Below are 14,206 nucleotides of genomic sequence, written 5' to 3' on the forward strand. Positions count from 1 at the left end.
TAAAAGTGGGTGCATATTTTGGAGCAAATGGGAGGGGATTTGGAGCCATTTTGATCAAAATTATGAACTACCACTTTTTAAAAAAAAAAATATACCTATGCATTACTGCATTCAAAATTGTAATTGATATTTCTCGCTCCCCTCGCTCCCCCCCCCCCCCACCTTCCCAAAATCAGATGCATTTAGAACAAGTTAACTGGTTTCATTGGACTAGGATCTGGGAATTCATGGTTAATTGTGATCAGGGGATTGGATCCTTCAAAAGCCAGTTTGATTTGAGATGCTGAGAGTATTTTGCACAGCCCTTCATGGCACAGATAGAAATTGTTTTTGACGATTAAAAAATAATTTTATTCCACACTAAAACTATTGTGTAGAACAGCACTAATTACAACATCACAATTAAATACGTGTGTACGATAAACCAAAGTCATTTATGCAGTTTAGCCAAATAGGTTTGTATTTTAGAACATAAGGTTAGCCATTCAACAAACACAGAGCAACTCCAATAACAGCTCAACAATTGAACAGCACCTTCGATTACACAATCAACGTAAAATTACATGAGACACTGAATATATTTTGCATTTCCAAATCTTTGCAATATACATTCTACTTCAATACAACCAAAGAATTCCTTTAGTTTGTGTTGGTAGTATGTACACTTGATGCAAAATTCAGAAGATACAATAAAGGGTTTTGGAACCACTGCAGAGTACGCCAACAAAAAGCTCTGAGAATTCAAGATTTGTCGCAAATTTACCCTCACAGCTTAGAAGAAAACTGCAGAAGGAATCCAGGTTTCTAATGGTTAACAATGGATGCTGTGCTGTAGTTTGGTATTCCTGGTCAGGTTAAAATTGGGCAAAGAATATTTCAGAAGCCAAGATTGCTGATCAAACCAAACTTGAGGTTTACACATCCTTAAAGTTGGCTGCATTCTTTTTCAAATTTGCAAATGTGCAGCGCAGTGAAGTGGAGGAAATAGGTGGGGGTGGGAGGGGAAAAACACACACACGCGCACACACAACATAAATCCCATTGTCCTCACACACCAATAAATACAACTAAACTGTAAAATAACACCTACCTGCATATTAAAACATCACAGATACATCACCCCCAATTCACTTAACACGCTGCTTCACTAGAAAGCTATTGATTTCAATAAGCCACTCGAGAAACATCTGTAAAAGCTATTAAACATTTTTTTGTGGTTTTTTTGTATATAAATATTGTATGATAATCTGTGTATTTATAAAAATTAAACTCGAATACCCTTACATGTTGACAAAGATACTTTGTATACATACACTAAAGAGGAACTTGTACTATCAAAGATTCTCTGAATAAATTTTCATTCATATGGTTAATCATTCCCATCTACTCAACACTTGCTCTTTCAAAGCTGTTTCAGCTAGAGATTCAATGCAACAGTTGTAGAGGAATATGAAGTAGAACAGCAACCAGTTCTGGTCAGCAGGAACATACAATGGGTCAGAAGACAAAATCTGAAGGGCCAAGAGCCTGTGAAAAGCTTTCCCCTCTCTGGTGCTTGGATTACTGCTTTCGATTACCAATTCAGTGAAAGCCACCCATTTTTGGAGACAAAATAAAACACATTGGTACTTTAACGACAATAGGGTTGAAACAAGGAAACGAGGTCACAAAATTAAAGGCAACATGTTCCAGACTCCTGCCAGAAATTCCACAGTATATACACATTCAACAGCTAGACAATTAGACATTTTCCTGTAGAAATCATCAATTCGTTAGAACTGCAAAATTTACCAGTCATGATTTCTACCTCCAAGGTGGTCATCAACTGTACATTTTGATTTAATTTTATGTTTTTTTTAATTTAAATTTAGACACAACATAATAACAGGCCCTTTTGGCCCATGCTATCTAATTGCACCTAATTGACCTATCAACCCTGTTACACTTTGCACAGTGGGAGGAAACCAAAGTACCTGGAGGAAATGCACAGAAACATGGGGAGAACCTGAACGCTTTACAGACCTCGGCCAGATGCTATAACAGCATTGTGCTAACTGTCACGTTAACTGTGTTAACGTTTCAGTTGTCCAAATTATTAGCCAGCTGTCCACCACGAAGGGAAAATAAGAAAGATGAAGAATAGAACACAGGAGTAAGAAGGTGATACAGGAATGAGAAGAGCTTCAGTTATATGGGGCAGGTGGGACCTGTAGCAAAGGATACAGTTTGTACCCAATTTGTAGTCAACTTGGAGAGTTACCAATATCTTGGGAGGAGGGGGGGGGCAGGGGGGGGGGGAAGGAAAAATTTGCTAGCACTATTCAATGAGGGATGTGGAGCACAAAGCAATGGTGTGGCAGACGGGAAGGTTGCAAAAACCCTGACAAGGCTCATGACTCTTGTTTAGTCAGGGCACCAAAGGTTATGGGGAGATGATCAGGCAGTGGAACAGAGTGGGAGCATGGTCCAGCTCATGATTGAGTGGTGGGGCAGATTCGATGGGCTGAATAGCCCAATCCTGCTCCTAGGGCTCATGATCTAAATCAGGCCATCTTGCCTATCAACTGGGATATTACAGCCATAACAGAAACATGGTTAAGGAAGGGACAGGACTGGCAGCTCAATGTTTCAGGGTATAAGAGGACAAAATCTTAAGTGCTAAAAGCCTGGCAAGATTGAGATGGAGCTAACAGAATGGGGGGGGGGGGGGGGGGGGGGCGGGGAAGCAGAGGTTTTGATTGGTGAGAACATAATGGCACTCAAAGAAGATATTCTTGAAGGGATAATGCAGTGAAGCTATGATTTAAACTTTGAAATAAGGGGGATGATCAATGATGGAGCTGTGTTGTACCCTCCTCCCCTCTCCACCAGACAGCAAGAATTAGAGCATCAAATATGTATAGAGACCATAGCTGGTTGAAAGAATAATCGTCATATTAGGAAGTGATTTCAACTTTTCTCATACTGACGGGGATTCCCACAGTGCAAAAAAAGGCTCGGATTGGACAGAATTTGTTATAGGTGTTCTGGAAAGTTTCCTTATCCAATATGTGGATGGCCCTGCTAGAGGGAATACAACTCTGGGCTTCTTATTGGGCAATGGGACAGAGCAAGTGACAGGTGCCAGCAGGGCAGAACTTTTGGACCAATGACCATAGTTCTATTAGTTATAGAAATTGTCATGGAAAATATAGGATTAGTCCACAAATTAAAGTCCTAGACTGCAAAGAGACAAATTTAAGGCATTGGACAGAAATTTGCAAAGGTTGTTTGGGATAGTCTGGTTGCAGGTAAAGGGGCATCTAAAAAAAAGTGAGATGGGCAGAGTTCAGGGACAGAAGTAAAACATGAAAGTCCGCAAACACTGTGATTGAAGTAAAAAAACACAATGTTGGAGAAACTCAACAGGTCAAACAGTGTCTTTTATTATGGACAAGATAAAAATACAAACGATGTTTTGGGCTTGAGCCCTTCGTCAAGGTATGGAAAAATGTCAGCAGGTATCCAAATAAAAAGGTAAAGGGGAGGAGCATGGTACAAAGACAGGAGATAATAGATGGAGAAGGGAGGGTGGTACAGCAATTAGTGAGGGGAGGAGGGATGGCTTGGTGAATAGAGGGTGAAGGAGGTGGAAAGCTGAGGGAAAGACAAGGAGAATGGAAGGGAAAGAAGGTTAGCAGAAACTCAAAAAGTCGATGTAAAGGCCATTCAGCCAAACATTAACATCAATTTTTCTTATTTCTGCTACCTGCTCTCCCTTCCCCTTGTCTTTTTTTTTAACCTCAGCTCTCCAGCCCATTCCCCCCCCCCCTCTATTCACCTAGCCACATTAAAAAAAAAGAAATGATGGTGCCCTTAAAGCATATTAAATCCTCAGGATCTGACCATGTCTATCCAAGGATATTGTGGAAAGCTAGGGCAAAAAAATTGCAGGGGTACTGGCAGATATTCTTGTACTGTATGATCTTTAGCTGCAGGTGAGAAATTTTGGACTGTATACCAGTCATAAACAATGTCCTGCCTTTATTTAAGATGGCATGCAAGGACAAAGTCAGGGAACTGCAGACCAGTGAGCCCAACATCAGTAGTGGGAAAATTACTTGAAGGGATACTGAGACTTAGGATGAATCAGCATCTGAAAAGATTACAAGGGAAAAGGGCCAAGAAATTAGCAGATGGAATTAAATTGACAAATGCAAAGTGTTCGGTTAAATCAAGGCAAGATTTCCAGTCAAAAGTAGGACCCTGGAGAGTGTTGTAGAACAGAGACACAGGTACAGATCCCTGATAGTGGGGACACAGGTAGAAGGGTGTGAAGGTGGTTTTTTGGGATACTTTCCTTCAGCAATGAGTATGGGGATGGAATGGCATGAAACCACACTGGGAGCAGTCCTAATTGCCTTGTAATAGGAGAGATGTCAATAAGATGAAAAAGGTGCGAAGAATATTATCAGGACTGGAGGGCTTGACCTGTAAGGAAATCCTGGGACCTTTTCCCCCTCTGGAGTGTCAGAGGCAGAGTGATGAGCTTTTCAGGAGGTATAGGTGTACCCCGCTTTACGAAACTAGAGTGTTCCTAAAGAACCTTTCGTAAGCCGAAATGGTGTAAAGTGAAGACCCATTCACTACTATTGAAGGCTATTTTCGTAAGTGAAAACCCATTCAAATTCTTTCATAAAAGCGAATACAGGTTTCTTTGTAAAAACAAATTTTCGTAAAGCGAGTATTCGTAAAAACTGTATTCACAATCACGATGGACACAGACAAGGTGAATGTTGAGTCTTTTACCCAGGGTAAAAGAGTGTAAAACCAGAGGACACGAGTTCATGGTGAAAGAGGAAAGAGAGAAGAAGGGAACTGAGAGGCAAATTATTCCACACAGTGAGGAGTGTATATGGAACTCGCTGCCAGAATACACGATCAAGGCAGGTACAATTATAACATTTAATAAAGACTTTTAGACAGGTAGAATGATAGATAAAGTTGAGAAGGATAGGGACTAAATGCAGGCAAGTGGAACCAGCTCAGGAACATGACTTGGTCAGCATGGATGAGTTGGTTCAAAGGGCATGCTTCTGTGCTGTTCAACTCTACCACTTTCTCTGAATTGTGGCAGACAGATCCAAAGCTGCCGAAGAGGTTTATAGAATCAAAAGGATATTATAATCCTGTCTCCTCCCACTGCAGGGTTTTATATACTGTGCATCATATTACAATAATTTGTCTAATGTTTTAAAAAAACTAAGATCCAAAACTCTAATTTATGCTATATATTTGTCAATAGAGAAATGGTAATATATGAATAGAAAGGAATACTTAACCATATGAACAGGTCATTTGAACTACCTTACTCCATGGTGATACGGTACACCGTGTTCAGATGTGCATGAATATGAGAAGCTGTTGACTGGTCAATGCACAAAATTAGCCACAAGGTTTCGATGCGAAATAAAACAGCCAATAAATACACGTCCCACTGGACTAACAGACTGTCACAATCCAATTGGTTCAACTATTACTGCACTGTACAACTTTGGGATACATCATGAGGCCACTTCATTTAAATGCACCAAAAAAGTATTTGTTTTGCAAATTTAGCTTAAATTACAGTGACGAAGAGAAAACAAAAAAAAAAAACAAATCTGTGGGTCTGATCTATGAAACTTTTGTCAAGTGGAAAGGTATTCCAAGTAAGTGGAATTCTCCACTTCATTCAGGCAAAGAAATGTCAAGCAAGCATTTTGGTACCACAGTAGACTTCTAACTCTACTTATTGTTTTCATGCCATTTCATGAAAACTGGAGTTGTGCGCAAATTAAAGCCCTCAACGTGATACTGACAAGCCAAAAATTTAAAATATAAGTGGGCTACTTTAACTAACACTTTGCTTATTTACCACATTGCCACTAACCTGTACAATCCTGTGGAAAAAATACAGTTTAATGTTTGCTTTCAGCAGGGGAAACATTTTTAAAAACCTTGTGTTTAACTCCATGAATTAACCAGTTGTCCTATAGATTAGTTTGGCTCTGGTCTATGTCTAGAGCAGTATATACTAAGATCTTGCATCAGTTTTGGATTTGACTATTGTAATGACACTTGTGGTAGCCACTTTGCCTGGCATAATGGGGCCAATGGCAGAGGTGATGGGACCTCTAACTGGCATGACGGGTCCTCTGGCCACGGTCCTGGCGAAACTCTGCAAGGCCTCATACTTGGATCGCAGGGCATCAAGCTCCAATTTCATGCTGGCGTTCTCGGATGCCAGCTTCTCAACCTCTTGCTGAAGTTCAGCTTTCTGCTTCTCCAATTCCTCCTTCTGAGTCACCCTCTTGACGCGGCAGCTGGCTGCGTAACCACGGTTTTTGAGTGTTCTGCGGCGTTGCTTCAGCCGGATGATCTCCTCTTTGGTTAGGCCCCTCAGATGTTGGTTCAGCTCCCGAACAGACATCGAGACAAGCTCCTGATCTGTGAGACTAGCTCCATTTTCACCAGGCTCCCGCTTCACCTGTGAGGGTGGGCAGAAAGAAGAAGGATTGCAGTACAATAGTGTGAGAACAACGACTTATGGCCACGACCCAAAAATAAAGACATTTAGCAACACTAACAACAGCTCGGACTTTGTTCATTTGTTCCACAAATTACTCACATTCAAGAATATGGTAAACATCAAATGGTTCAGGTCCTCCTTCTCAATTTAATTTTTCAAATTTATCAAATATAAAGATATTAATTTAATCAACAATGAACCAATTTACAGTTCACTAAAAATCAAGCAATGGAAATGCTTTTGCCAGTTTCAAAACAGTAATTTAGTCAGATAAACAGTTTTCAGATTAAAGTCATCTTTCAATGCCAATTTTTCCCCCTACTCTTACAACCTGTGCAATTCTTCAGTTCTTCTAACACCAAAAATTGCTACCAAGGCACAACAATTATTCTCACTCAAGCAATGGATCATGTTTCAATTAAATTACTTTGGAAGGAACGAAAAAAAATATGCAAGGCTGTATGTATCTTCTTTGAGTGAAGTTGAGACAATTCAGAAGTCCAACTTTAAAGCAAACGTAAATGGGGATCTATGAGAATACAATACGATTAAAAAGATTTGGCAAGCACATTAATGTTTCATTCCAAAGTGTATGCCAAGATAGTTGGAGGTTCTTAACATTTCTAGAATGACAACCATTGCTTTATTTTATTGTTCATGGTGCTGAAAACTAGAATTTGACCCAGAAGAAAATTGATATTCTATATTTGCATAGGTTTAAGTTTGAAACAATTTTGGATGTAATTTAAATATAACATTGTTTTAAGTACAATACCGAAAAGTATTGGCAAAATTCAGCAGGTCGTGCAACATCTGTAGGAAGTCAAGGGATATAACCCATGTTTCAGGTCCAAATCCTTCATCAAGGCATGAAGGAAAACCACATGGGTGGGAGTGCAGAACAGCAAAAAGCTGAGAAATGATAGGGAACCGGGGTTTGCTGGAAAGCGAGGTGGTGAGGGCGCAGGTATAGCATTTCCCGTGGTCACGAGGGCGATTGGTGGGAAGGGAGACGAGTTAGCTCTGAAGAGAGCAGCCCCTGCAGAGAGGGGAAAATTTGTCTGGTGGTGGGATCACGTAGTAGATAGCAGAAATTGTGGAGGATGACATGTTGGATGTGAAGGCTGGTGGAGCAGAAGGCAAGGACAAGGGGAACCCTATCCATATTGCATCTAAGGGCCAGGGTAGATGTGCATGAAATTGAGGAGATGCAAGTAAGAATGAGCTGATGGCATTAGTGGGGAGGCCTCATTTTTAAACAGGATCTCTTGTTCTGGAATGGAAGACTTTGTCCTGGGAGTAGGTGAGACTGAGGCAGAGGAATTGGGAGCAAGGTATAGGGAACAGAGTGTGAAGACAGGTAGTTGAGAATATTGTGAGAATTGGTGGTTTTTATCTTAAAAAATACCTGTGGAGAGTTTGTTTCCCAAGATGGCGACAGAGAGATAGGGAAAATGAATAGTGTTGCCAGAGGGGGACCAGGTGGATTTGAGGCCAGGGTGGAAGTTGACAGCAGAGTGGATAAAGCTGGCAATCTCATCATGGGTGCACAAGGCACCACCTAAGTCCTCATTGACACAGGGAAGGAAGAGTTGAGGAGCCTTGCCTGTAGGCCTGTAGCAACAAAATGCCAGGCATAGCAATGACTTGGGGAAAGTGGGATGAGTCAGAGGAGAAGTTATTGAGAACAAGTCCTGCCAGGCAGATGAGGATGGAGGTAAAGGAAGACTGGTTGGATCTGTTGTTGAGAAAGAAACTACAGGTTTTGAGTCCTTTGGATTGAGAGATGGAGGTGTACAGAGAATGGACGTCCTTAGTGAAGATGAGGTAGCGGAGTTCAGGGAACTGAAGTTGTTGATGTGACGGAGGGCAGAGGTAGAGTTGAGGTACGTTGAGAGATACTGAACCAGGAGGGGAAAAAATGGAGTAGAGATCAGTGAGGGCGAAGCATGTGGAAGCAATGTGCCTACCAAGACAATTGGGTTTGTGGATTTTGGGTAGGAGATTGAACCAGGTTGTGCAGGGTTAGGAAACAATGAGGTTAGAGACTATGGGAGAGATTGCTAATTAAAATAGTTGGCCACCTTCGCTCTGCCCACTACAATAACAGGACCTCCTAGTGGCCAAACATTTTAATTCCACCCTCCATTCTCACACCAACACATCTGTCCATGCGCTCCTGCATTGCCAAATTGAGGTTACCAGTAAGTTGAAGGAACCACCTTCCATCTTAGCACTCTCCAACTGGATGGCATTAATATATATTTCACCAGTGTCCATTAGGCCCCTACCCCATCCCTCTTTTCTTATCCCAGTCCCTTTCCTCCAGCTCCCCAGCCCCTTCCCTCTCCATTCATAGAGCTGGCCCACCCCCTATCATTTCTCAGTATTTTTCACTTCTGTCCTACCCATATCCACCTGTGGCCTCTTGCTCGTTGGCCTGTGACCCTGCCCCTTCTTCCCTAATCTCCTCCCCTCACCGCCCCAACCTTTTAATTCAGGCACTTGCCTCCTCTTTGCTTATATCTTGACAAAGGGCTCAAGCCCAAAATGTTGGTTATAACCATTTGTTTTCTGTAGATGCCTCATGACCTGCTGAGTTTCTCCACCACTTTTACATATTGATCTAGTTATGTACAGGACAACAAGTTTAAATGAATCCTCCTCAAGATGAACAATTCCCAGTCATAAAACAATAAACTTTGCACTGGGTGTGTCAGCATACGATAGAATGGACATCTGTCCACATTAACCTCTGGCCCAGATTTTTATCTTGCAGACCCTCCTGGCTTTCTGCTGCTGTACTCAGATATTGAATCAACTTCCTCCATACGATGCCACAAAAACCAGTTTCCGAGCCTTCTTGCTCAGTTCAGTCCAGATCTGGACCAATAAAAAGGATGACTAAATGCAGCAGTTCAAACAGTGGTGATGAGTAATTTGAAAAAAAATGCATCATGGTTTCACTTAACGATCAAACCAAGCAAGGATTTTTTTGGATACAAGATGGAAACTGACGGTGGGAGTAGCAGTGAGTGTTATTTGGAGTTTCTTTGACTGTTATTTCATGTCTTGTTTATTTCAAATATGCTCACCAAAGTAACAGAGAGAAGCCCCTACAAAAACAGTGCCCTCCTTAATGTTTGGGGCAGAATTTTTTTTAATATAAAAAATACCAGTACTTTATTTGCCCCTTTGCTCCACAGTTTCAAACTTGTAAAGTGCACATTCCAGATTTGATTTGTATACATTTTGCTTTAATCATGAAGAAATTACAGCACTTTTTATACATAATCCCCTCATTTCAGGGCATTTGGCTTCACTCAGGTATGTTTAATTTCTTCATTGGTGCAGGTAGAGCTCGGCTTGTTACTGAGCTTTTGATCAGCTTTGGAGTCTGTAGTTACCATTTATCGATAACCAGAGTCGTACCAATGAAAGTCAAATAAGCCATTATGAGGCTGAAAAACAAGAGTAAAACAGTAAAAGACATCGCCCAAACTTTAGGATTACACAAATCAACAGTTTGCATCGTTAAGAAGAAAGAGCATAATGGCGAGGTCAGTAATTGCAAAGGGACTGGTCTTCTAAGCAAAACCTCCACTGTTGATGACAAAAGAAAAATCCCCAAACATAGGTCTGACAGATCAGAGATACTCCTCAAAAGGCCAGTGTGGATATGTCAAAGACTTCTGAACAGAAATACAGAGCCACAGAAAAGATGGCCCCATTACAGTTTGCCAGGTACTTAAAAGAGCTTGTAGAATTCTGTAAAAAAGGTCTTGTGGACAGATGAGACCAAGATTAACCTGGATCATAAAGATGGCAGGATCCAAAGCATACCACCTTTGCCATGGTTTGCATCTTGCAGTGTGGCCTCTGCATTTCTGTTCATGATGTCATTAGCACATCTACACCTGCCTTCTGAAGAAGGTTTTTGATGCGTCGGACACACTTTTTCTTCATTATGATGAGAATTCTTCTGCCATCAGCAGGGCCTACTAGAATCCCTGAATTCTTCTGTCAGAGTGCCAGCTAAAATCCCTGAAAAGGCTGAGGACCCTGTGATATCTTTTCTGAGGGCAATGCTAGAACATCATTCAAGAGGGTGAACGCCTGCAAGGCATCAGGTCCTGACAGCATACCTGGCAGGATACTGAAAATATACACCAACTAGCCAGAGCATTCTCAGACATTTTCAACCTCTCAATGCAGCAGTCAGAGATTCCCACCTGCTTCAAAAGGGCATCAATCATCCTGGTACCCAAGAAGAGTAGTGTGAGCTGCCTCAACGACTGCCTCAAGCACTAACTTCTACTGTGAAGAAATGCTTTGAGGCTGGTTATGGCTAGAATTAACACATGCCTAAGCAAAGATCTGGACCCACTGCAATTCGTCTATCATCACATTGCTCCACAGCGGATGCAATATTGCTGGGTCTCCATCAGTTCTGGATCACCTCGAAAACAGAAATTCATACATATGGCTGCTCTTCATTGACTAAAGCTCTGCCTTCAATACCATTATTCCCTCAGTGCTGGTCAAGAAGCTACAAACTCTAGGCCTCTGTATCCTTCCGTGAAATTGGATCCTTGACTTTCTTATCGGAAGACCACACGAATGGAAAACAACATCTCCTCCTCAATGATCATCAACACAGGCATACCCCTACTGCTCTACTCATTATATACCCATGAATGTGTAGCCAGACAATTCCAATGCCATCTACACATCTGCCAATAACCCCACAGTTGGCAGCAGAATCACAAATGGCAATGAGGAAGCGTACAGGAGGGAGACAGATCAGCTCATTGAAAGGTGTAATAACTACCTTGCGCTCAACATCAACAAAACCAAGGACACGATTGTGGACTTCAGGAGGAAGTTAGGGGAAAACAACCCAATCTTCAATCAAGGGCTCAGGAGTGGAAAGGGTCAAGAACTTCAAGTTTCTGGGTGTCATGATCTGTCCTGGAGCCTCCACGTGGATGCAATCACAAAGACGGCTTGCCAGCGGCTATACTTTGTGAGGTGCCTGAGATTTGGCATGGCACCGAAGACTCTCGTAAACTTCTACAGCTGTATCTTTCAGAGCATTCTGGCTGGTTGGATCACTGCCTGGTATGGAGGCACCAATTCTCAGAACAAAAATAAACTTCAGAGAGTTGTTAAATCAGCCTGCAACATCACAGGCACCAGACTTCACTCCATCGAGGGCATCTATAGGAGGTAGTGTCATTAAAAAAGTGTCTCGATCCTCAAAGACCCCCACCACCGAGGCCATGCCCTCTTCACTCTGTTACCATTGGGGAAAAAGGTACAGGAGCCTAAAGTCGAGCACTCAACGGCATAAGGACTGCTTCTTCCCCACTGCCATCAGATTCCTAAATAATCAATGAACTAAAAACAGTGCCTTATTTTTTGTGCATTATTATTTTTACAGTAATGTTGTAAGATTGTTATGACAAATGTTTGCACTTAAGATGCTGATGCAAAACACTGAATCTCACAACAATAAATTCCAATTCTGATGTCTTCCTTAGAATACAGTCCCTCAGTGATTACTGAGATCACCAGTACGCTCTTTCTTCTTAAGCATGTTGAAAACAGTAGATTTGGGTAATCCTAAAGTTTGGGCAATGTCTCCTACTGTTTTATTCTTGTTTTTCAGCTCGAAAATGGCTTCTTTGACTTTCATTTAAGCAACTCATCCTAATGCTGAAAAATAACAACCTCAAACTCCAAAGGTGATTAAAAGCTCCAAAGCATGTCTTATACCTGCACCAATGAAGCAATTAAACCTATCCTAGTACTCAAAACACTTGTGAAGTGAATAAAATCTGGAATATGTACTTTAATTACATGTGAAATTTTGATTACAAATTTAAAACGGTGGAGCACAGAGGCAAATAAAGGAAAAAAAGTGTCTTTGTCCCAAACATTATGGAGGGCACTGTATATTCAGCATTCACATGCTATAACTATTACAAACTTCAACAACCAACTTTAGTTATAATTCAGCTTTTCTCACATGGCTTGCCTTCGACAGGCAAAATTATTGCTTTATTACTTTCTGTCACAAATTCACATTGATATCACATGTTTCGTTGCAAAACATGCCCCAGTGAATCAAATAAATCAATGCATATACACAAGTTCAGTTAAAGAGAATTGGCTAATGGAGAATCTCAAAACAATGAGAAGCTGAGTGACAAAGATGAAGGGAAATTAAGTGTTTATGGTCTTGACAAATCAGCTAAAGTCACCGGCGTAGAGAAGCAAATTAAACTTCAGAATGGGCAAAAGACCTTAATTGAAACAATACAGATATTTTGATGGAGCAGGAAGATAGAAAAGGGCAAGGCAACGAGAGCAATTTTAAACTGAGGAAATGGCTATTTTAGATCAAAAACAAAGAGCTTATTAGTAAACAGACCCACTAATTTTGGAGACTATCAGCAAGACTTTGGATGATCTTGGATAACTGCATTTTATTGGGGAACAAACTATCCAGAAACAACGAGAACAGCCTTAAAGGCAATAAAGTCAAGATGAGGACTTCACTTACGTATGATACATTACAAAGGTTAAAATAGGTGGTCTTAGATCCAAACCTCATAATTGTCGTTAAAAAGGATCACATATGGACTAGTTCAGCTTCAAAGAATTTCCAGAGAACATGATGGAATTGTTATCCTAGACAGACTTCCCATTATTAAGAATGGAAAACGTTTCTGCTCAACTAATGCTGCAGGTCAGGCAATTTAGTGTGGAGGGCTCAAATTATATTATTTACGGCAAATCCTCTTGCAATAAAGGGAAACTTACCCATGCAAATACTTTCTGTACCACCATGTTAACAAGGACACCCACGTCCCTTTGAACATCAGCACATTTCAATCTCTCATTTTAAATGAAACTGTTTTTCTACTCTTGCCACTCAAGTGGAGGATTTTACCTTTTTCCATGTTATATTCCATCTGTTGACCCCATTCAAACAGCCCATCTTCATCACTCAAACCACATAACTCACATTGCTACCCACCCTTGTATGCCTGGAAAAAAACAATCAGTATACTTAATTTGGACCTTAAAACAAAAATCTCAGGTGAAACGGTTTCAAATTTCAATATTACTCTTCCCTAGCTCCCAAATTTGAAATGGAACAGAATTTTTTTTTTTTTTTAAAAACTTTCCAAGAAGTGTTAAATTTGAAGTGAAATATGAAAGATGTTAAGACAGAGGAGAGAAAAGTCAAAGAGGGTGTCCCACCATTTAATCATAAGCTGATTCATTTTTACCCACTCAGCCCCACTACCCAGCTTTCTCCCCACCTTTGATGCCCTAGTTCAGGGGTGGTCAACCTTTTAATTTAGATGTACAGCATGGTAATAGGCCATTTTGGCCCATGAGTCTGTGCGCCCAATGACCTAAATACCCAGTATGTACTCATGGGCTGAAATGGATTGTTACCATGCTGCATGTCTAAATTAAAAATTAAGAGGTTGGCTACCCTTGCCCTACCTCATCAAGAACCTATTTCTGCCTTAAATACAACAAATGGTTTGGACTGCACAACAGAACGTGGCAACAAATTGAAAAGATATACCACCCTCTGGCTGAAAAAAAATTCCTATTCATCTGTTCTTGCCCTTC

General features: G+C 40.9%; 1 protein-coding gene across 4 annotated transcripts in view; it reads right to left on the reverse strand.

The window, feature by feature from the left end:
• The window catches only part of mafga (v-maf avian musculoaponeurotic fibrosarcoma oncogene homolog Ga), a 59,061-nt gene that overhangs the window by 26,521 nt on the left and 18,334 nt on the right, over positions 1-14,206 (reverse strand). Inside the window, exon 3 of one of the 4 annotated variants that reach the window (XM_069930045.1) lies at positions 5,256-6,508. The exons of the other annotated variants lie outside the window; for them this stretch is intronic. Coding sequence (XP_069786146.1) covers positions 6,056-6,508 — 453 coding nt within the window. The 3' untranslated portion in view covers positions 5,256-6,055. Of the gene's footprint in view, positions 1-5,255; positions 6,509-14,206 lie in introns of those variants that run through there. 4 annotated transcript variants of the gene reach the window in all.

The sequence above is a fragment of the Narcine bancroftii genome, chromosome 3 (assembly GCF_036971445.1).
Source record: "Narcine bancroftii isolate sNarBan1 chromosome 3, sNarBan1.hap1, whole genome shotgun sequence".
In the NCBI taxonomy this organism is placed as follows: Eukaryota; Metazoa; Chordata; class Chondrichthyes; order Torpediniformes; family Narcinidae; genus Narcine; species Narcine bancroftii.